The 23,802-nt window shown below is 47.3% G+C and overlaps 4 protein-coding genes across 4 annotated transcripts; 3 read left to right on the top strand and 1 right to left on the bottom strand.

Moving 5' to 3' along the window:
* Positions 1–31: 31 nt before the first annotated feature.
* C8R40DRAFT_1033721 (polyadenylate-binding protein) lies at positions 32–1,432 on the top strand (the record flags this gene model as incomplete). The annotated part of the gene is made up of 3 exons (XM_046223361.1): positions 32–70; positions 151–1,095; positions 1,163–1,432. 3 exons carry the CDS (start codon positions 32–34, stop codon positions 1,430–1,432), a joined length of 1,254 nt encoding a protein of 417 aa, XP_046091572.1.
* Positions 1,433–2,284: 852 nt separating this feature from the next.
* C8R40DRAFT_1033903 (ATG16-domain-containing protein) lies at positions 2,285–3,289 on the bottom strand (the record flags this gene model as incomplete). The annotated part of the gene is made up of 4 exons (XM_046223376.1): positions 2,285–2,653; positions 2,691–2,952; positions 3,012–3,135; positions 3,199–3,289. 4 exons carry the CDS (start codon positions 3,287–3,289, stop codon positions 2,285–2,287), a joined length of 846 nt encoding a protein of 281 aa, XP_046091571.1.
* Positions 3,290–3,412: 123 nt separating this feature from the next.
* C8R40DRAFT_1165443 (ras-related protein Rab7) lies at positions 3,413–4,389 on the top strand (the record flags this gene model as incomplete). The annotated part of the gene is made up of 7 exons (XM_046230689.1): positions 3,413–3,433; positions 3,484–3,506; positions 3,566–3,646; positions 3,705–3,750; positions 3,821–4,045; positions 4,115–4,260; positions 4,320–4,389. The coding sequence occupies 7 exons, from the start codon at positions 3,413–3,415 to the stop codon at positions 4,387–4,389; spliced, it is 612 nt and encodes a 203-aa protein (XP_046091570.1).
* Positions 4,390–4,644: 255 nt separating this feature from the next.
* Positions 4,645–5,478, top strand: C8R40DRAFT_1158027 (uncharacterized protein; the record flags this gene model as incomplete). The annotated part of the gene is made up of 2 exons (XM_046229692.1): positions 4,645–4,850; positions 4,908–5,478. The coding sequence occupies 2 exons, from the start codon at positions 4,645–4,647 to the stop codon at positions 5,476–5,478; spliced, it is 777 nt and encodes a 258-aa protein (XP_046091569.1).
* Positions 5,479–23,802: the final 18,324 nt, after the last annotated feature.

Here is a 23,802-nt window from a genome sequence, read left to right as displayed (position 1 = left end):
AGATCTCATTTCTTTTCATCTTTCCTCAATCATGAATCCAATGGGTATGGGAAGCGTAGCTGAGGCACCGGTACGTTTTTTACTTATTTTCATGCCTTCTTATCGCGCTGATCAGTTTGTGCTGTGTCGCGTTACCGTTGTCAACCACAGAGGCGCGCCCACCTTTACGTCGGCAATCTAAGCCCTAGAGTCACAGAATACATGCTCACCGAAATTTTTGCTGTCGCTGGTCCTGTTCAGCACGTCAAAATTATTCCCGACCGCAATTACCAGCACGGAGGCCTCAACTACGGTTTCGTTGAATACATGGACATGCGTGCCGCAGAGACTGCTCTCCAGACTCTTAATGGCCGCAAAATCTTCGACACAGAGATTCGCGTCAATTGGGCTTACCAAGGTCAACAAAACAAAGAAGATACGACTGGGCATTATCATGTCTTCGTCGGCGATCTCAGCCCGGAGGTAAACGATGAGGTACTTGCCAAGGCTTTCAGTGCTTTCGGGACTATGTCGGATGCGAGGGTCATGTGGGATATGAACTCGGGCAAGTCTCGTGGCTACGGTTTCCTGGCGTTCCGCGACAAGACAGATGCTGAGCAGGCCATTGCCACAATGAACGGGGAGTGGTTAGGTTCTCGCGCTATTCGTGTAAACTGGGCAAATCAAAAGACTCAGGGTAGTCCTGCCATGACATCCAGCCCTCAACATCCTGGAGCAGGAAATCTCGGCACTGCGCCTGCTCCAATCAACTTCCAAGGCGGCCCCCTTTCCTATGAATCTGTCGTCCAGCAGACTCCTGCGTATAATACCACCGTCTACGTTGGAAATTTGGTGCCTTACTGCACTCAGGCGGACCTTATCCCGCTATTCCAGTCTATTGGTTATCTTTCCGAAATCCGCATGCAAGCCGACCGAGGCTTTGCGTTCGTCAAGCTTGATACGCACGAACACGCTGCAATGGCCATCGTTCAACTTCAAGGTCAGATGGTGCATGGACGATCTATCAAGTGCAGTTGGGGTAAGGATAGAGCTGATGGTGCTGCTCCTGCTCCTATCAGTCCGACCGCTGGTGCCGCTGCTCCATATGGTAACATGGTAAGTTCTGGGATTTTCATACAGTACAAAAATGAAAGCAAAACACTTATGATATTCATTGCTTCAGCCCATGTACGGAATGCCTCAGCCTAATACGTTTGGTCAGTACGCATATGGTGGGTACGGCGGTTTCCCGAACCAGGCTGCGGGGACTCCTGGTGCTGGTGCTCCCGGCGCTGGTGGTATGCCTCAACCTGCTGCTGGTGCCGCTGGTCTTGGTCTCGCTCCTGGTGGCCAGGCTCCTGGCGCTGATGCTGCTGCGGCCGGACAAGCTGGGCAAGCCCAGTGGGCTGCTGACCCTTCGTCGTATTATTCGAATTACTGGGGAGGTGTGTAATCACATGTTTCTTTGAATCTAGCGAACACTGATTGCGTTTAGGTTACTACGGACAGCAGGCTGGTCAGCAGCCTGGCGTGGATACCCAGATGGGTGCTCCTTAAACCCAATAAACCTCATCAATGCTACATGTGCGATTTCACATAATTACAATTTTGCCTGTCTGCTTCTCCTGATTGCGTGTTTCGACTTGACCACATCTGCACTAAATCTCGTGTATCGTGCTTCTCACTCGAAGTATATCTTATTTCTCTCTTCCCTTTCTAAATATATAGTCAGATTCCTCTGATATATTCGAATGCCTTTTCTCTTTCTCTTTATCTTTCAGTTCCACTTGTTCATTCTTGTCCCTTCTGCATCATAGTATATCAGGTTTTCCTCTTGTCGTCCATACTGTCTCTCTCATTGACGTATTTCTGACGATTCTCGTATTTTCCTGTGACTATGCTTGTATCACTGCAATGTCTCCTTTGATCCAGAACAAATGAATCCGTTTTCTTTTATCTTTTCCCCTCCCTCTCCAATTTTCTCTTTCGTACTTCAGTATAAATTTTGCCCAGTTGTTCTACCTAATCGTGAAATTGCTCGCCTCTGTACCGAAACATCTTGTTCCAAATGAGTTTTTCTGTATCTCTGAACGGCGCCTGACTTCGTTTCCTCATTCTGCAGTATTTAGGACAAATAATCTAGCTCAGTAACGTATAAAGCCATGCTTGGTGCCTAAGTGAGTGATAAGATTGGATTGCGAAATCGGGGATATCATATAGATACAAGGGTATGGACACAAAGTAAACATCCAGGGTACAGAAGACTGAGCACAGAAATGATTGAGCTAATCATCTTCATCAATCATCAACCATTCTGTGTCTGATCCGCGTGCTTCTGCATCGTCGAGGGTATCCCATCCTTCATCTCCGCAGACAGATCTGGGTCCCTCGCCTCCCCGTTTCCCGACACCGAACTGGGATTAGTACCGGTTTCCCCTGCAGCAGAACCATCTCTCCAAGTAAGCACCGCCTGATGTTTCGACCGCATATCCTCGTAAAAATCATTTGCCTCGTTCATTTTGTTCGCCTCTGTCTGTTTGGCATCCAGCCACCGCTGGAGGAGTTTGGCGTTGTCTTTGGTGAGGGTCGCGTTCCGCTCTTCGATTTGGCCGAGCTCGAGTTGGAGAGTGCTAATTTCGTCGTGAAGGATCTGTATGATAGTGCGAATAATCATCTAGTGAAATAGATAGAAGGAATTGCTCAAAACATACCTGGACAGTCCGATCCTTTTCGGTCATAATCTCATTATGCTGGTCGACCTTTCTCCGGAGGATCGTAAGCTCGTCTTTTGATTTTCTTAGAGCTTCCGCATCTACTCTCGATAACTCCTCCTTCTCGCGAAGAGTCTCTGTCATAGCTAGGAGCCGCTGTGTATTCTGACCTTGGGTTTTGTATACACCGGCCATTTCATCGCGCATGGAGGATATTTGGGACTCGAGAGAGGTGATGTAGGCTGTTCGGACGGGGTTGTTGCTGTAGAGGAAGAAAGGAAGTTGATTTTAGACTGAGTGCGATGATAGATGTGGACGTACTCGTCGCCTGTTCCTGCTACGTATACCGTTGAGCTGCTGGGATTTCCTTTGACCGAGGTGACTGCTCTTAATAATGAGGAGTTGCGCTCTTTGAGAATCTTAGTTTGTTGAGCAAGACGTCGGTCTAGGAAGGGAAATCAATTGAAGTGAGTTGGATGGAAAGCATGATAAATGGGTTAGGAAGTACATTGCTCGATAACAGCAGAAAATGAAGCTTCGTTGGCATTGCGCTCTGTGAGGCGGATTCGGATGAGTTCTTGCCATGCTGGGTCAGCCATTGCAGACCCAACTGAGGTGGTTCTGCAAGAGGTCTGATTTTACTTACCGTATCAGGCTATTAGCTGAGCGTCTCAACGGCGCTTCCTCGGTTCACCACTTACTACCACCCTCTCTTACTACAAATGGGCCGCGTTCTTCTCAAAGTATGTCTTTTGCAGAAATTCTTTATCCAATCACCCATGAACATTTACAGGTTATCATTCTCGGTGACAGCGGGTTCGTTCTACCACATTTCACACATTGGCACTTGAGGTTCAACTATTGCTGTTATACAGTGTCGGAAAGACATCTCTCATGAACCAATATGTGAACAAACGGTTTAGCAACCAGTACAAGGCCACTATCGGTGCCGACTTGTGTGTTTCTGCGCTTTGCAGCACGATTCACTTGAATGCTTATCATCAATGTCTTCAGTCTTACGAAAGAAGTAATGGTGGACGACCGGCTTGTTACGATGCAGGTGCGTGGTTCTATTCTCTCATTCTACATATATTGAGAGTGAACTCTGTTTCTTCCTGCTCTTGCTGTAGCTTTGGGATACAGCAGGTCAAGAACGCTTCCAATCACTTGGAGTAGCCTTTTACCGAGGAGCAGACTGCTGTGTATTGGTGTACGACGTAAACAGCGCCAAATCGTTTGAGACGCTTGACAGTTGGCGGGACGAGTTCCTTATACAGGCAAGTCCACATGACCCAGAGAATTTCCCGTTTGTGGTGTTGGGGAATAAGATTGATGTGGAGGAGAATAAACGACAGGTGCGTGGTTCGTAAGGACTTCCGTGGATTACATGAAGCTAATTTTTCTTCTTTTCTTTTACTTTGCAGGTCACCCAGAAACGTGCAATGACATGGTGTCAATCCAAAGGCAACATTCCGTATTTCGAAACCTCTGCGAAAGAGGCTATCAATGTTGAACAGGCGTTCCAAACAGTGGCAAAGAATGCACTGACTCAAGAAGCTGAAGAACAATTGTCAGTACCTGGGTGATAGTTTTGTCAATGTCTCACAAAAGTTCTCATCGCTCCTCTAGGTATGTCGACTACCCTGACCCCATCCAACTGGACTCTGAGAGCTCGCAAAGCTACGGCTGCAACTGCTGAGCACGAGGAGCTAGTTTGTACAAAGGTTTACGTTGGACCTTGTAGCGTTACCGCCTTTTTCTTTTCTTTTCGCGACGCTGCCTCTTCTCTTCATCTGTCGTACATATATAATGACCTTGTTACTTGTTACCAACACTGTTAATGCCAATTTGATATGATATCGGACGGACGGACGGTCTTGACGGAGATTAGAAATAAGCGTGTGATGACGTTTTTGAATAACTTTTCTCTCCTTCGATAACATCCATCTCGGAAATGTCGCATCATCCACCAAACCCGCCTATCATTCATTCTTTTGCCTCGCCAGAGGTTCTTATTTCATCTCTGGCATCATTCATACTCAAAGCTCAGAAGGAAGCCATTGACAAGAAAGGAAGATTCACCATCGCTTTATCCGGTGGTTCTCTTCCGAAGCAGCTCAGTGGTCTTATAGGTAATCCTGCCGTCAAATGGGATATGTGGCAAGTACCAACAGATCTTATCCAAAGTTAATCTCAAAACTAACACTATCGATTTAGGCAAGTATTCTATGCAGACGAACGCGTTGTGCCACTCACCGATCCGGACTCTAATCATCTACTATGCTCAACCGAGCTATTCAACAAAGTCCCAATCCCTAAAGAAAACATCCACACTATTGATATCTCTTTACTCTCCGACCTCGAAGAGCTCTCAGACGCTTATGAGAAAGAGCTCATTAAAGAATTCGCACAGAAAGACGCTGCCCGGTTCCCTGTATTCGACGTTATCCTTCTTGGAATGGGTCCCGATGGGCATACAGCCTCTCTATTCCCCGGCCACGAACTTCTGGCGGAAGAAGATCGGTGGGTAGCGTATATCGAGGACTCGCCGAAGCCTCCGCCGAACAGGATTACGCTGACTTATCCGGTGATTAATCATGCGTTGAGAGTAGTGTTTGTTGCTGTGGGAGCGGGTAAGGCGGAAATCCTGAGTGAGGTATTGGATAGTCCCGAGAAGGGGTTGCCAGCCTCTAGGGTTAAGCCTGTGCATCCTGGGCAGTTGTTTTGGTTCGTAGATGAGGCGGCGGCGGCGAAGTTGCAGGTGGCTTCGGCCGAGTTCAAGCTTTGAGATTTTTTGGGGAGTGAGATCGGGGTTTTCTTGGGACAGAGGGTGGGGAAAGAACCGGTATGTTGGTGGTAAGGAAGGATCAGAGACAGGGAATGAAGAAGCTTTTCCAAAGTTGTATCAATATCTGACTTTACCTAAAGTTATACCTATGTTTTTATGATTCCTCTTTTCGGACTGTTTTTCGTACTTTGTACGCGTCGCTTTTGCTGGTACTACTAGTATTCAGCTTTGATTTTACCTATGTATGTCCTTTAGATTCTGGACTCCAAAGCTTTTTTTCCCTTCACTTTTGACAATCATTCAGGCCATCAGATTGTTATAAGTATGGAGGAATTCATGTACAAGCCTTGCTCTTCCTTGAACAAGGGCTGATTCCATAGATAATTACTAGAGTAATAACGACGGAGATGGATATATTTCTGTTCAAATTTCAGTGCAGTACCTTCTGCCAGTCATGCTCCTCTCTACTCGAAACCAACGCGCGACGGTCTGTACTCGATACACGATTCGTGCAATGTGAACGCGCGCTTCTTGACCGAAATCCTTGTAGCCAGATTTGAATGAACTAGGATATCCCGTCACTAACCTTGTCTGAATTGCCTTTGTTCTACATCGCTAAATAAGCGGAAATATTATGGGCAGATGTAACCTATTGTAAGGGATAAGGGTGTTGTAATCACAGTGTGATATCGTAACTACCCCGCAATAGTATTTGGCGCATTACATTGCACCACCACTTTTCATAACTCTCAAAGTCAGATCACAATATTATTATGATACCCTGTATAACTTACACAGGATTCATATTCTCTCGACCTCCATGTAGTGAACAAGCAATCCCATGTCAATACCATGCATCAAGTATGTAGATGATACAATCATAAATGTTATTGGGGAGATAGGTATTCTGATCTCAAACTGATTAACGTACGGACGAACATTCACTGAGCAGATTGGGAGAAATAGATAATCATTCACTACATCATAAACATAGTTACGGTACGACTACGCAGGTGACAACAATAGACCACCATTTCGGTGCCACGGCTGTTGGCAGCAGAGCTCATGCCCGTGAAATATGACTACAACAAACGCGAGATCAGAAAACAACAACTTGGAAAAAAAACTTGTATACACACTCAGCTTACCATTTGAGCAGCTCTTCCATCTCTTCGTCAATGGGTACCCCAAAAAATCAATGGCAAGTTCAATCAGTCTTGATAATTGTCATCATTGTAAGTGTAGTGTAGGAACAATATCAAACTGAAGAATTGTCGTGAGTTTAGAGACGGGAACCCAAGATGACTACTCACACGGATAGTCACATAAGCAATAGACCACAATAAAGGGACAGAACTAGCAAAGCCATGCTCGGGATCGGACACTTGTTACTTTTTATTAGTGATATTCACCAAAGAAAAAGGTGAAGACAACGTACATCTCATCCAATCTCATCTAGATTGCAAACACTTCCAGCTATATTGTGTCAAGCCCATGCCTCGGGCCTCCATTCCGCCGCTCGGCATTCCGAAGATCCACCTTTATTGTAATCTCTTCCTTATTGTTCTTTCTCGCTACACATACCCTTTCACTCTAGTTCCTCTTTATTGTCTTTTACTTTACCCTGCAGGACTACACGTATAACTCCTAGTAGTTAGTCTGGCGCTCCGCCCCGCTGCGCCGCTCCGTAGATATAAATACTGCTTGTACGCTACTGTAGTTCCTCAGTTTAATTATCGACTTAGATTCCCTCTTCCACTCTGTGCTCTCTAAGTCTTCAGGCTCAACGCCTTGAAGTACTCTCTGCGCTACCTTAGGACTAGACGTCCTCTGGCTCGCTCCTCGTCACCGGCGATACCGCCGCTCCGACTTGGCTGCTTCTCAGTTCCTCCCTTCTCTACTCTCGATCTCCGGGGACTAACAGCGTAACGGCGGTGTTGTTAATAACTTCACTACTGTCCCACTCGTCTTCCGCACTTAGACACCCTGTGGCTCTGGCACGGTTACACGGTGTACATGATCTTAACAGTATAATTAAACTCAATCCGTTAACGTCGTACTGACATATCATTTTTTATGCCTCCGAGAACTCGAGCTCAATCTAGAGCTAACTCCGAAGAAAACACTTTCTTCACTACAGCTCAATCATTTGCCCCATTCTCCGACTCTATCTCTGCCATCGGTCAACCACGTCGCCGTAATCGCGGTTTCGGTCCAGCCACAGTTCCTACTACGTCGACTCTTCCTGAAGCCATGGAAGAGGAACAACAATTTGAGTACAGCACCTTGTACACTGGTGACGGACAACCTGTTCAAGTCCTGACCCCTCGCCGTGGACAACCCCCCGTGGTCGCTCCGGCTCGGGGCCGGTCTACTACTCGAATTGATTCGCCAATCCTCCAAGCCTTAGCCCGCCGTACGGGGAAACAACCCCAACGTCGCGCTGCTTCTGAATCTCCTCGTGACCCACCTCCTCACTTCGATTTGGACACTGGTGATCACGATGATCAAGACCCTCCTGTCGACCCCGACGATCCGGGCGTCGATAATAACAACGACGATCTGGATGACGATTCCGGCGGTTTACCGCGTGGTGAACCTGGTGACCCCAGTGGACCTGGTGGTCCTGGTGGTCCCGGCGGTCCCGGCTGTCCTGGTGGACCTAGTGGACCCCGTTCCCCAATCTCTCCTGACATCCCCAACGAGCAACGTGCTATGTTGGAACTTCTCTCGGGGTTCAAGGGTTCCATTGAGACCCTTGGGACCGTCCTCGCCGCTCTCGGCCGTCCCTCTGACAGCTCTGAATCCAAGAGCAAGGTCAAGGAGCCAGAGGTATTCGACGGTTCGGATCCCCGAAAACTCAAGACGTTCTTCGTCAATCTCGCCCTGGTCTTTAATGACCGCCCCAAGTACTTCACCGACCAACGGAAGGTGAATTATACTCTTTCTTATCTCAGTGGGTCAGCCAAAGAATGGTTTGTCCCTGATATCCTCGACCCGGACCTCGACTCGCTGCCGGCCTGGACGTCGTCCTTCACGGCCCTTGTAAAGGAGCTACAGGACAACTTCGGCGTTTACGACGCCCAAGGCGAGGCCGAGGACGCCCTTGGTAACCTTAAGATGAAGGAAACCGAGAATATCCGGAAGTACAACATCCGGTTCAACACCCTGGCTGCTAGCACCAACTGGGATTCTGCCGCCCTGAAATGGGCTTATGGACGAGGCCTGGCTGAACGTATCAAGGATGAAATGGCGCGGTTGCCCGAACCGGCGACGCTCGCCGCTTATCGTCTGGAAGTTCTTCGCATTGACAACCGTTATTGGAAGCGCGAAGAAACCAAGAAGCGTGAGGCTGGTAAGCCTTTTATTGCTCGGAACCCGAAGAAGGGTTCCTCGGACTTCAAGACTGGTTCTACTAACCAGCACAACAATTCTCAGCCTTCGGGCTCTTCGGCGCCGTTCACGCCGAAACCTAAACCCTTCTCTGGTGGTAAGCCTAACAACAATGGTAAGCCCCAGAACTCTTCGAATTCCGGCCAATCCGGCGGTCAGCGCCCCGCATTCAACCATCTAGGAGCAGATGGTAAGGTACTTCCCTCCGAACGGGAAAGAAGGATGAAGAACAATCTTTGTCTCTTCTGCGGTGGTAAGCATCAGATTGCTGACTGCAACAAGCGAAAGGCCCGAGAATCGAAGGGCCGCGCTGCCGAGGTTGAAGAAACCCCCGAAGCAACCATTGAGGTTGTTGAAGAGGATTCAGAAAACTAATCCGCAGCTCTTGTTCCCCGGTACGAAACGGGAGCTGCGTTGATCAGGTTCGTACCTCACCTGGGGAGTTATATCTCAACGCGTCCGCTCTTTCCTCCATTGAATGATCTCTTGTAATATCATTGACTACTGAATTTCCTTTATCCGATTCGGCCGCGCCGGCCGAACCTATTTCTGCTCTTCTTAAATTTCCTACTCTTGTTGATTCTGGTTCTACTGACTCTTTCATTGATACTCGTTATGTTTCACAAAATTCTATCCCTACGACCAAAATTTCTCCTGTTAATCTTCGTCTTTTTGATGGTTCATTATCTTCTAAACCCATTACCGATATGGCGAATATCGCCGTTCGGTTCCCTTCTGGCGAGCTGCTTCTATTACCCTTTTATGTTACTCATTTAGATTCATCTTGTAAAGCAGTATTAGGTTACAGTTTCTTATCCCGCTACAATCCGTTGATTGACTGGGCATCTCGAAACATTACGTTCCGTAACACTTCACACCTTGATTCTCCACAGACGTCTGTACCTTCTGCTATCAACCCCGTTGTTGCAAAGGTCGCTGTTCCGCTACCGGAACCTTCGCCGTCGGTTTCACCGACAATTCAGGAGACCCCTCCTGGGGACTCACCTCGCTCTCGCTCTCGCTGCCGCTCTCGGACTCCACGGGCCAAGCCCCTTTTGTCCAAATTCCCCTTTGAACCCATCTATTCTTATCCTACGGTCTCTCAATTCGCTGCTCAACTGGAAACTCCCGAGGTCGACATTGCACTCGTCAGTGCTGCAGTCTTTAACAGGGCTTGCAAGGACGCTGGTATGGAACCCATTCTACTCCGTGCTATCCACTCAGAGGTCGCGGCTCGCGCCGCCGACCGCTCTTCCACCACTCCTACTGTCCCTCCACTCCATCCTTCTATCCCCGAAGAGTACGCAGAGTTTGCAGACGTCTTCGACGAGATTGCTGCAGATTCACTTCCTGAACACAGACCTTACGACCTGAAGATTGACTTGGAAGAAGGCGCTTCGCCGCCTCTCGGCCGTATTTATCCTTTGTCTGAAAAGGAGCTAGTCGCCCTTAAAGACTTTATTGACAAACAGCTGGCTACTGGTGCCATTACCCCATCATCCTCTCCTCACGGCGCTCCGGTCCTTTTTGTCCCGAAGAAAGACGGCAAACTTCGCCTTTGCGTTGATTTCCGTGGACTCAATCGTATCACCAAAAAGGATCGTTACCCACTCCCACTCATATCAGATCTCCTCGACGCTCCGAAAAGAGCTAAAATATACACCAAATTGGATCTCGCTCACGCTTATCATCTGGTCAGAATCGCTGAAGGTGACGAATGGAAGACCACCTTTCGGACCCGCTACGGCTCTTACGAATGGAAGGTCATGCCGTTCGGCCTTACGAACGCCCCTGCAGCTTTCCAGCGGTTTGTTAATGACATCTTCTCTGACATGCTCGATGTCTGTGTTATTGTCTATCTTGACGATATTCTAATCTACTCTGATACGCCAGAAGAACACCGAGAACACGTTAAGGAGGTTCTTCGGCGGTTACGGAAACATCGGCTTTACGCCAACCCCGACAAGTGCGAATTCAATATGGATACTGTTGAGTATTTGGGTTATATTCTTTCTCCCGACGGATTGACTATGTCCAAGGAGAAAGTTCAGACAGTTCTAGAGTGGCCGGTCCCGAGGAAGGTTAAGGACATTCAGTCCTTCTTGGGTTTCGCAAATTTCTATCGTCGTTTTATTTATAATTATAGCGATATCGTTGTGCCGATGACTCGGCTTACCCGAAAAGGCGCTCCCTGGATCTGGGACAGCAGCTGTCAAGAGGCCTTCGAAAACCTCAAAATCGCTTTTACTTCTGCGCCGATACTGGCCCATTGGGAGCCGAATTGCCCACTTATCGTGGAGACCGACACTTCCGATTACGCCATTGCGGCTATTCTTTCCATCCAATATGCTGACGGTGAAATTCATCCTCTAGCCTTCCTTTCCAGAACGCTTCATGCGGCGGAACTCAACTACGATACACACGACAAAGAGCTACTGGCCATCTTCGAGGCCTTTAAAGCTTGGCGTCATTATCTGGAAGGTTCGGGTGATCCGGTGGACGTCGTCACCGATCACAAGAATCTTGAGTATTTCTCTACTACCAAGGTTCTTACACGCCGACAGGTCCGATGGTCAGAATTTTTACATCAATTTAATATGGTCATTCGCTTCCGACCGGGGAAACTCGGCGAGAAACCTGATTCGATAACTAGACGATGGGACGTCTACCCTAAAGAGGGGGATATCGGCTACGCCCAAGTGAACCCTCATAACGTTCGCCCTATCTTTACTAACGAACAACTCACTGCGTCTCTTCGAACTACCTTCCTGGAAGGCCCCGTTTTACGAGCCTCGATCATCATGGATATCGAAGCTCTACACCAAGCTATCATTCTCGCCCTTCCCGCCGATCCGAGCTCCGTTGCTGGTTTGGAACTTGCTAAAGATCCTTCCAATGAACGTTGGAGCTTAGGTAGTGACAAGCTACTACGCCTTGACGACCGTATTTATGTTCCTAATCACGGCGACCTTCGCCTTCAAGTCCTTCGTTATTTCCATGATCATCCACTCTCCGGCCATTTCGGCCAGAACCGCACTCTAGAAGCTGTACGTCGTCAATACACCTGGCCCAAGGTCAGAGACTTTGTTCGTGACTACGTTACCTCTTGCACTATCTGTGGTCGCAATAAGCCCCGCCGTCACCGACCTTACGGCTTGTTGAAACCTTTGCCGGTTCCGGTCCGACCCTGGGACTCCATCTCTATGGACTTCATTGAGCAACTGGTCACCTTTACTCCCGATCGCCGAGTTCGCCTATAACAACGCTCCCAATGCTTCCACTGGTATTACTCCATTCTTCGCTAACAAAGGATACCACCCAAATATCACTGTTCGGCCCGAGGTCGACATGAAGTCTGATCTAGCCAGAGACTTCGTCGTCAATCTCGATGAACTCCACGTCTTCCTTCGAGAGGAAATCCTTTTAGCTCAGTCTCGTTACAAGGAACAAGCTGACAGAAAAAGAATCTCGCACCCGGAGTTCCCGATCAGCTCCGAAGTATTCGTTCTTGCTAAGCACATTCGTTCTACTCGTCCTACTGAAAAATTCTCAGAAAAATATCTTGGCCCTTTCAAGGTCATCAGTCGACCTGGTACTTTGTCTTATGAGCTCAAGCTCCCAGACTATCTTCGCCGAATTCACCCGGTATTCCACGTCTCACAGCTGGAGCCGGTTACGCCGAACCCGTTCCCGAATCGTACTCAATCTCCTCCACCTCCAATTGAAGTTGATGGTGAAGAGGAGTACAACGTTGCCGAAATCCTCGACTCCAAGCTGGACAGAAGGTATAAACGTTGTCCTCTACGTTATTACATTCGGTGGGCCGGTTACGAAGGTACTGATGATGAGTTCTCTTGGGTTGCTGCTGATGAATTACATGCTGACGAACTTGTACCGGCGTTCCACGCCCGATACCCTCACAAACCTGGACCTTGATCAAAAAAAAAATCATTTTATTCCATTTCCCTTTTTCGCCGCGCTCCGCCGAAGTCTACTTTGTGCGTTTAGAGGATAAACACGATGATAGCAAATTGAGTGTTTATCTCTTTCTCTTAATTGCTTACATTCTCCTTCTATCTACTATTTCACTTATATTTCTTTCACACTTAGACTAATTACACTTCGTACTAATTACTTCTTACGCCGCTTCGCGGCCCATTCGCTTTCCGATTTCAAAATCGAGTTAACATTTTTTTTTATATATACAAAGTCCAAAAAACAAAATTATATAACGAAGGCAGGGCAACAAGAAGAGTACAAGAAGATGGCCGAAGGCCGATGTCCGATGTCCGATGTTACTCTACTCCGCTCTCTCCTTCCCTTTCTCCGACCGGGCCTTCTTCGGCGCCGGTTCTCCCTCTTCCTCTACCTCCTCCTCTCCTTCTCCATCCTCTTCTTCTCCTATCCTCCTATCCTCTTCTTCCTCCTCACTATCCACGACCCTTCTCCTCTTCTTCGGCAGCCGCGAAGGTCCTGGTTCCGGCATCTCCGGTGGCGTTTTCCTCCTTCTCGCGGCGTCCGTCATCAACCAGTCCAACTTGCGGTTGATATGGCGGTTGTAGGTGTTGTCCTTCAACTGGCCCTCTCGAAGCTGCCGGTTGTCTGCCAGCAGCTGAGCCATCTGGCTCTCCAAGATCGCCAGGCGCTCGCCGATCGGTTGTCCTCCCCCCTCTCGCTTCACCGTCGAAGGCCGCCCGGAGTACGAGCATCTGACCTTAGCGTCGTGACAGGGTTTGCAAATAATTGAACTCCTCTTGCCAGCCTGCATCTGGCAAGGGATCTTCTTGTTCCTGCATCGTTCGCAGGGAACTCGCTCATCGTCGTCTTCATCGTCATCATCTCCGCCATCTCCGCCATCGTCCGGATCTCCGCCGCTAGCCTAAAAAACTTAGAGTTAGTAAGTCGGTGAGGATATGGCAGAAATCACTCACCTCTATCCTCTGTTTGCCCTTGGCTTTCCTAACCACCCGAGGAACTTCTACTTCCACTCGACGAGCGGAAGTAGATGCTTCCCCTGGGGAAGGGCCCCGGCGGTTTCGCGCTGCCGCGGCTGCCGCAATCCTCCTTCTCTTCTCCGCTGCCTCTTCCTCCAATCTTCTGGCATTGGCGGCCCGCTTGGCGACCTCTTGCCTCTGCCTCTCCTCCTCTGCTTTCTGTCTAGCTTCTTCCTCCGCCTTCCTTTTTTCCTCCTTCCTCTTCCGGTTCTTCTCCCTGGTGAGTTGCAATTGGAGCTCGAGCTCCCGTTCCTCGTCAGAGGGATCCGGCGTTGAAGGGCGAGTTGGGGCCGGGGGCGAAGTTGGATGGGCGCCGGTGACCGGAATCGAGCCGACGGTAGTGGTGGTTCTGGTGGTGGTGCGACTAGAGGACATGTGTAGACTTGGAGTTTTGGGAACTTGGCCATAGCGGCAAAACCTGGCCCTTTTTTATAGGGTCAAAACTGCGCACGGACCAGCAAGAAATTTTCTTCGAGTTGTACTCAGTTTACGGTGTACCGAAAATTTTCTTGGATGACTAACGATAATCCCCGGCACCAACGGCTTTTGAAAATTTTCCTGCTGACTGACGGGCCAAATTCCCGATGCTGACGGCCTTTAAAATTTTTCCTTGGTGACCAATCAACTCCCGGTATTAATGGCTTTCGAGGGCTCAAGCCTAAGAGGGGGATACTGTCAAGCCCATGCCTCGGGCCTCCATTCCGCCGCTCGGCATTCCGAAGATCCACCTTTATTGTAATCTCTTCCTTATTGTTCTTTCTCGCTACACATACCCTTTCACTCTAGTTCCTCTTTATTGTCTTTTACTTTACCCTGCAGGACTACACGTATAACTCCTAGTAGTTAGTCTGGCGCTCCGCCCCGCTGCGCCGCTCCGTAGATATAAATACTGCTTGTACGCTACTGTAGTTCCTCAGTTTAATTATCGACTTAGATTCCCTCTTCCACTCTGTGCTCTCTAAGTCTTCAGGCTCAACGCCTTGAAGTACTCTCTGCGCTACCTTAGGACTAGACGTCCTCTGGCTCGCTCCTCGTCACCGGCGATACCGCCGCTCCGACTTGGCTGCTTCTCAGTTCCTCCCTTCTCTACTCTCGATCTCCGGGGACTAACAGCGTAACGGCGGTGTTGTTAATAACTTCACTACTGTCCCACTCGTCTTCCGCACTTAGACACCCTGTGGCTCTGGCACGGTTACACGGTGTACATGATCTTAACATATTGCCTCTAGACTTCGTTTGTTGTCCAAACCTCCATTGAGAGGAGCACCACAAGAGGTGGAACAGAAATCGCAATACTTATCATGTGAACTGACAGTGGTGTCGTTCTCACGTTCCAAAGTAGTTAGTTGACTTACACACATTTCTATGTAGAGGTTTCGGTTATCCTGAGGGGCTGCATCAATAATACAAATGAAGGCCCAGGTGAAGGGAGCAAGTGGGCGGAGCAAAGCAACGCCCCGAGGGCTCCCGAGTGTGTCGCACGGAATTGCTGCTAGTGGAGGGTTAAAGTTATGATTTTTGTCAGGTGGTGGGAGTTGGGAATAAAGAAGGGTTCGTTTGAGGTCTGCCTTATATACCTGTTGCTCCACGTATTTTCAATTGACTTCAGGGTTGCTACATGGTGGTCATATGGTCCATCTCCACAATATATCAATCACCGCCGGGCAATGAGTCGGGGGCTGGAGTTGAAGTCGAGCTCGAGTTGAGCTCCGGGCCATGACTCAGACTCGGATTAGTTGTTATCAATATTTCCTACTATGTAGTTCAACAGAGTAGATATGCTATATGATGGAAGGCAATCTATGAGCTTGTATATCTCATCATATATATATATACTGATACAAAGAGGTGATAGTAATAATCTAGGCATACATATTGTTGTAAACCTCGATGAGTATTGTGATGATCCTATTATGCATTGTGGATCTTTTGCAGTGATGTACTGACCCCACAATGAATTGTGAGGCATTGTGAGGACCGGTAATGCATGGATCAAAATCATAATTGATGTAACACTGGATAACATTTCCGCCAATTTAGCGATGTATGCACTAGGAAAGGTCAACGCTGAGTTTGAGTACTTGTTCAAGTGAGAGCAGATGTGGAACGAGCCGGGCCGAGAAGATATGGATCCGGATTCTTGAACGAAAACTTGGCCAACTGTAGTCTCTAACTGTCTCTAGCCAAAATTGAAGCAAGGTGATTTCTCATCGTGAACTTTGGTTTGCGAGAATATCCCAAGATCCTTAGCGCCGTGCTGGCACGGCAATCCCCGACTCTGAATGGTTTCATGACAAGCGGGTATGCTGATTATTTGCAATTATAGAAGTAAATCAAAATTATGTTCGAGGAGAAAATAAGACAATGCAGTATGTAAATACTAGGCTCCACTGTTGTGGACTGCACCTTGCTTGGCAAAGGATAAATTTCAGTTAAATTGATACTAGAACTGGTATGGCAGGAACTAGGGAATGATGCAGGATTTATGTATGCAAAAAGTGTAGGGTGGTCTAAGTATCATCTGAGTGTCTTTGTCAAGGTGTAGATTTTAGTTCAAGTATCAAGTGAAAAAAACAATGCACATAAGGTGCACCACAGGATATACACACTTCAAAAGCCTTGTGTTTGATTAATCTGAGTATTGAGGAAAGAATGCGGCGCACATAAGGTGCGCTGCAAGGCAACATCTGCAAAACATGGATATTTGGCTAAGGGCTGAGAGCAGATCCCAGCAGATCCCAGTACTGAAAGCACTGAGAGCAGGCTGCTCTGAGTGCTTTCACTGCTGGGAAATGCTCTCAACTGCTTTTGGACCCTTAGCCGAAAATACAGGTTTTGCAGTTGAAGCACAGAGCTCAGGATGTCACTGTCTGTAAACATTTGGCAAAAGCATCAGGCCAAGCACAACCAAAACATGCCTGCACAAAACAACTTAACTTCCGGAGTGCAATAGACCTTGCAAGCAAGGTGATATGTGATTAGATACAGATTGAGGTTATTGTTAAACTTTTGCATCGTGGTGTAGTGATTTTCGGTACGGTTTACAGTGTCCGTAATCTGTATTTTGAAGAATGTATTTATGTTGAATTTTCAGTTTGTTTTCACCTAAAGATACATTTGTTATACTGTCAACGCGGAATATCAATGACAAGATTGCAAAAAATAAACTCCTTCGTTTTTGCTCCAATAAATGTTTTTTGTATACTGAAACTTCGGAATCAGTCTAGTGTTTCATGTGCGGCCAAAATCAGTGTTGGTCAACCTAGTGCGTTGTATAAATTACTAGAATTTTCTGAAACAACTATCTGTCAGCATGAGCAATTGCACTGTAATATACAAAGTTACCATATGAAAAGGAGTTGGAGATCTTTGTTGTAGGATCAGTGATCCATTCATGAAAGAATGAGTGACCTCCATTTGTAAGTTCAGAGGTCGGTTCCATTGTTGAGCAGGCAAGGAGTGCGTAGTGGGAACACTCTCCAGTACCATACCTGGTAGTAGAGCTTAGTGTCTCAGTGAGGCAATAAAAGTAAGAGAGAAGCAAGTTGGATTCCAGTACAAGGATATGGCCTGTTTATATACATAACTGTATGACAGTATTACATAAGGAAGTACTGAGGAATCCGCATATAGTAAATAACTAGATATGACTACATATGACATATTATAACACATGATCATAATAGTGGCATGTGAACAGCATAGCCGCGTTCAACACACCCCCTTGCTGAGCAGCACAGTAAAGTACTTTGCTCAAAGCAATAGCGGTAGGCGTCAGGCAGGGCAGACAGCCTAAGGATTTGTGGACGAGTAGAACTCAAGTCCAAGCATTGAGCGGAATAGCTCAAATTTGATACGCCCAAGATTCTTTGTGAAAAGATCTGCAGGGTTGTTACTGCCATCTACGAAGAATACTTGCACAAGGCCACGTTCGACAACTTCACGGATATAATGATACCGGATGTCAATGTGTTTCGAGTGCTTGCTAGTGACAGGATTTGATGCCATGAAAATGGATCCTTGATTGTCTCCAGCAATAGGAATAGCGTCAAGCTTATAGCCTAGTTCTTCAAGTAGATTACGGATCCAAACCACTTGACGGCTGCAATCAGACAATGCCATATACTCAGCCTCTGTAGACGAGTGAGCAATTGTCTTCTGCGCATGGCTGGTCCAAGAGAAGATGTCATTGGCAAGCTTCATGAAAAATCCAGTCTGTGACCGGCGTGTATAGGGATCGGAAGCCCAATCCGAATCAGTCCAAGCGCTGAGACCGATACCCGATTCACCATCATAGCAAAGTGCATATGATCTAGTACCTAGGAGGTAGCGGCAAATATAGAGTGCCTTGTTAAGGTGCTCTTGAGATGGGTTAGCTGCATGTTGTGCAAGCTTGGTAACAGCAAAGGAGATGTCGGGACGTGTACCCAACATAAGGTAGAGAAGGGAACCAATAACCATTTGAAACTTGCTACGAAGAGCAGAATTCGATTGGCCTATGGTGGGTTCAGGTTGGAACCCTGCAGGAAGTGGTGTATCAGCCATTTTAGCATTTTCCATACCGCAACGCTTAAGGACTTTGTCAAGGTAGGCGCATTGATCAATATAGATCTTTTTGCCATGACGATTAATCCGCATGCGAAGGAATTCTTTGGCTTCACCAAGATCTCTGCATTCCCAATGTGACATGAATTTCCCTTTAAGGGAATCTACGAGTTTCTTGTCAGGTCCAGCAAAGAGTGCATCATCAACGTAGATGATGGCGATGACTAAAGAGCCATCTTTTCCTCGTTGGACAAAGATACCTGCATCAGAGCTCAGGCGTTTGAAGCCGAGTGTTGTCATGTATGAGTCTAGTGTTCGCCACCAGACGAGACCTGCTTGTTTCAGTCCATACAGAGCTTTGCGCAGTAAGAGGACTTTATCCTCTTTGCCTTTGATTCGAAAACCTTCAGGCTGTTCCATGTAGATAGTCTCATGTAAGACGCCATATAGATAGGCATTTCGAACATCGAGTCCAGTGAGATACCAGTTGTTCAGCACAGTCAAGGCGAGCAACAGTCTAACAGTCTCAAACCGTACTACAGGAGAGAAGACTTGGTCATAATCAAGACCTTCAATTTGTGAGAACCCTTTGACAACAAGGCGTGCCTTCTTATGACCATCAGATTTGATGTCGAAGACCCAGCGGTTCTTAATGACCTTTCGGTCTGCTGGACGATCCATGAGTTCAAAAGTACCACGCCGTTTGAGCGCTTTAAGCTCTTCTTGGCAGGCCTTAAGCCATTCCTCACGCTCAGCCTTAGGTAGGCGAGTAATGTCCTTGTAAGTCCATTCACGGACGTTCTCAGAGCTTTTCAGCTCCCCCTCAAAGGGAATGGCCTTAGCCATGAGAAAATATATTAATTCAGCTCCCCCTTCCCGACATAGTCTGATCAGGGTATTAGCTTCATCACCGGGAGTGACAGAGGGTTGTTCTCCATTTTCAGGAGTAGGATGCTCAGTACTAGGTCCGGGAACCTGTTCTGGCTCAGGGCGTTCTTGCTCAGCCGAGGCGCTACCTGGCTGTGGAGCTTTTGCGCGTCTCTGAATATCCCTCTTTGGTCTCTCTACCTGTTGTTCCGTAGGAAGCTTAGTGCTGCTTCTAGGATCACCGGTAAGACGAGTAGGTGGTCTCCGCGCACGACCTGAACGTCTCAACTGTTCTTCAGCAGGAGGTTGTTCATTCCGGGGTTGTGGCGGCAGACTAGGATCTCGTGCTGGCTGTTCAGCTGGCACAGGCGGTGCAACGTCTTGCTCCGGATCCTGTCTCCTTTGGGGAGTAGTAGGTTGATGAAAGATGGGAACATCATCATCACCAGGTGGAGGAATAGGATCTTTAGGATCTAGGTTGCGATCTGGTAGTCGCGTAGAGCGATGACGCTCTGAGGTTTTACAACGAGGAAATAATTTCTCGTCAAACACTGCGTGCGTAGCAGTGAACATTGCATTGTTCGACCGCATGTAGATATTTCCGTGTCCACCATCTGAAACTCCGAGATATGTCATTAGTTCTGACCTGGGCGATTGTTTGTTTACCCGTACTTCTTCATGAAGAAAGACGTACGCGCCACAGCCAAAGACACGCAAGTGATCTATGCGCGGAACTTTGTTGTACAAAATCTCATACGGTGTCTTCCATTTGTGACGACGCATAGGAGTGCAGTTATACACATGCACAGCGTGTGCAACAGAGAATTCCCACCAGGAATCAGGAATACAGGCTTGAAAGCGCTGTGGTTCACTTTTCTCAATAATAGTCCGGATAAACCTTTCGGCTCTTCCATTCTGCTGGTGGATATGAGGAGATGACCATTGTGCTTTGATACCTTCGTTCTTAAAGAACTCATCAAGTGCATTGGATCTAAATTCTCCGCCACCATCAGACATCCATTCCTTGACGTTAGTCTCGTATAGATTTTTGACTGTGGCAATGAATTGCTTTATCACCGGAAGAGCTCCGCTCTTCTTTTTTAAGTGGCAGTAGAACCCATGCGAAGTATAGTCATCTATGAAGAAGATCGTATACTTGTACTTGTGGTACGAAATGGTAGGCCATTCTTTGAGATCTGAGTGAATAATCTCGAAGGGACATGATGCCCGACGATTAGTTGGCGGAAATGGACGTAAAGTCATCTTTCCCTTGGCACAACCTTCACATAGATCTTCCTCATGGGGAATGCTAAAGGTGGGAACACCTTCTGCATGTTTCCTCAGTTGAGTGAGTGCTTCGCGCGATGGATGACCCATGCGACGATGCATGGTAGTGTAGTCCACTGAGTGGATCACTAGGTTTACAGCCATAGGCTGTGGCGAATAATCTTTGAGAATGTAGATTGTATCGCTGTGGGTTCGTGGTTCAAATGACAGGAATAAACCGTCTTTGTCCCAGAAGTCAACTTTGTCTGCGTTGCCGCGAACAGTTTTGCCATCTTGTAGGAAGTGTCCTTGTGCTATAAGGCGATGACTCAACTCCTTCATATAGAATACTGGAGCGATTCGTGCCGAATGCATGTGACCTCTAACATCCTTGAAATTTATCAAGACAGTCCCAACGCCAGTAATGTAGGCAGTTGTGGTTGCAGTTGCTATGAGCACTTTTTCCTCAAGGTCTTCATACTCAATGAAGTCACTCAAGTCAAAGGTAGTGTGTTCAGAACAACCAGAGTCGTTCATCCACCATTTAGGCTGATTTCTCTGTTTACCCTTACACTTCTTGCACACAGAGTATGAAACGTCATGTACGCAAAAATGTTCATTGGATATATACTTGGCATTGATACGGTAATTATACAAACGGGACAAGAGATCAGGCTCAAAGGCCGACTTGCATGTCTTCGCCACTGCAACCGATGAAGGTGTGTTAGTATATCCCATATGGTCAAGATCAGAGGAGGGTACTGACCCCATGGTGTCCATGAATCCAGTGATTGCCAAAATTTCACGATCCAAGTCGAAGTTCATCAACTCATCAGGGTCGAAAGAGGCAGTTCCTGGGACCTCAAAGTCCATAGGAGGAGATGGAGGAGGCGGCGTAGGAGCCTTACTGCCATTCTCAACATCATCCACAGGAGACATTGCACGAGTGCGCTTTGTCGGGGGATCAAGTTCATCATCACTGTCCAACTCCGAAATATGCCCAGCTGGCTCAAGGGTGCGAATGACTTCGGCAGTCGCACGGACGCCAATGTCACGGGCACGTTTGATGGCCATCCTTGTCTTCTTATGAAGATGAAGGGACGTAGCATTAGGAGGAGGGTTGTAAGGAGGATGGATGGAGTGCTTGCGCACATCTTGAACAGAAGGAGTAAGATCAGTACGTACCGGACCAAAGTCAACAGTACTGCCAATCGGACTGAAGTCCATAGAGTCTGCATCAGCTTGGGCAGCGTTTGCATTCTTCTTAGCCTTCTTGTTCTTTCCACTGCCACGCTTACGCTTCTTCTTGTTGTCATCGTTCCCATTCTGTCCCTTCTGCTGCTGGTGACTATTGTTACCATGCTGCTGTTGGGAGAACTTGGGATCGTTTCCCTTGCGATGAACATTCGAAAACTTGTTCGCGTTCTGCGGTTGGGAGTTGCCAATGGTGTCTCCGCTGAAAGCGTTCATAACTGCGATACGAACTTTAGCAAAGGTCAATTTCTTGAGCTCTGCAGTCTCAAGCTGGGACATGGTTTGGACAACGACAGAATAACGTGATGGAAGCTTAGATAGAAGAATCAGAGCTTCGAGGTGGTCAGCAAGACCAATGTCAGCTTCCTCCATACGCGTGAAGTGCATGCCAATCTCCATCATAGAGGACAGTGGATTTTGCTTGTATGGAATTTTGACAGCCATGGCGGCAGCAAAGTCATTAAAGACTGCACCTAGACTCTTGACATTGTAAGTCTTGGCTAGATATTTCCAAAGCTGTTTAGCTGTGTCACTCTCATCCTTAGAAAGGATGCGGATTGACGGAGAAAGGCGGAGGCGGATGTTGCCAATAGCCTTGGTGTCAATCTCCTTCCAGGCTTTGAAAGCAACCTTATAGTTCTTCCAGGCTTCAACACTGGCGGCGTTTGCTGCAACAAGTGGAGATGGTTCACTGGGTTTGTCAGTAGTAATTGCTGAATCAAGCCCTGTAGCCTGAAGGAAGGCTTCCATTTCAGAGGCCCAGGTGTCGTAGTTATCACCTTTGAGGGTGGTGGTAACAGCGGTGAAGAGTGCAGAAGACATTGCGATCTGGATAAAATCAACAGAAAATGTCAGCATGCAATTCATAAACGCTCAAGACAACAGATGGAAAAATGGCATGAATGTTATTGCCAGTAGTGACAAGCTGCGACATATGTCTAGCAAGCTGTCATCTACAGTGTCAAGCACTCTTGGGCGATGTCATAATCAGCACTGTTAAGTGCGATATTGACTTCAGCACCAGAGGCGACGTTCCAGGTAAAGGTCTGTGTCAGAGACAGCAATCAAATAGATGCGTCAATGACAACAGTAGACCAGAGAGCGCTGCGAGCTTAGAGCTCAGCAAAGCGTTCATCCGGGGCCCATAACCTGTTGAGCAGGCAAGGAGTGCGTAGTGGGAACACTCTCCAGTACCATACCTGGTAGTAGAGCTTAGTGTCTCAGTGAGGCAATAAAAGTAAGAGAGAAGCGAGTTGGATTCCAGTACAGGATATAGCCTGTTTATATACATAACTGTATGACAGTATTACATAAGGAAGTACTGAGGAATCCGCATATAGTAAATAACTAGATATGACTACATATGACATATTATAACACATGATCATAATAGTGGCATGTGAACAGCATAGCCGCGTTCAACATCCATGGGATAAGTTTGGCGTTGATGATAATAATAAGTACAAGGGGAGGTCAAGCCGGATCAGATTGATTTTCCTGTATTGTCATAATACCTGGACATTGTTATATAGACATACATATGTAGTACTGAAGTGTACTCCGCCCAGAAAAGCAACAATATCATTAAAGTATGCGCACCATTCAGAATTAAACTATACAACGTAAGAAAACAAACTACACACACTAACTCCAAATCGGTTCACACTGTTACTACAATAAGACACCTATACATCATACAGCTTCTCCGAAAGATATTATTCACCACACCTTATACTAAAATGAACAGCAATGAATTGATTACATACGAATGAATAGTGCAAAATGATCTCACAAAACATGACCATTTGAATCCGACAAGGACCTCCTCTTTCAGAGTCGGTGATGCTGTATTCACATCTTTCACCGAACCTGTGATAATTTCTCATCAAATTTCCTCTAAGGTTCTGGCCATGGGATAGGCTACAGCAATATCATGCCCGTGATACCTTATGACGGGTTGAACCAGGGTTGAACTGCCTTTCTTGCCTCAACAGCTTTCCCCACT

The sequence above is a fragment of the Lentinula edodes genome (genome assembly GCF_021015755.1).
Source record: "Lentinula edodes strain Le(Bin) 0899 ss11 chromosome Unknown C8R40scaffold_2, whole genome shotgun sequence".
In the NCBI taxonomy this organism is placed as follows: domain Eukaryota; kingdom Fungi; phylum Basidiomycota; class Agaricomycetes; order Agaricales; family Omphalotaceae; genus Lentinula; species Lentinula edodes.
The sequence above is the reverse complement of the archived record's forward strand: the minus strand, read 5'-3'. Positions and strand labels throughout refer to the sequence as shown.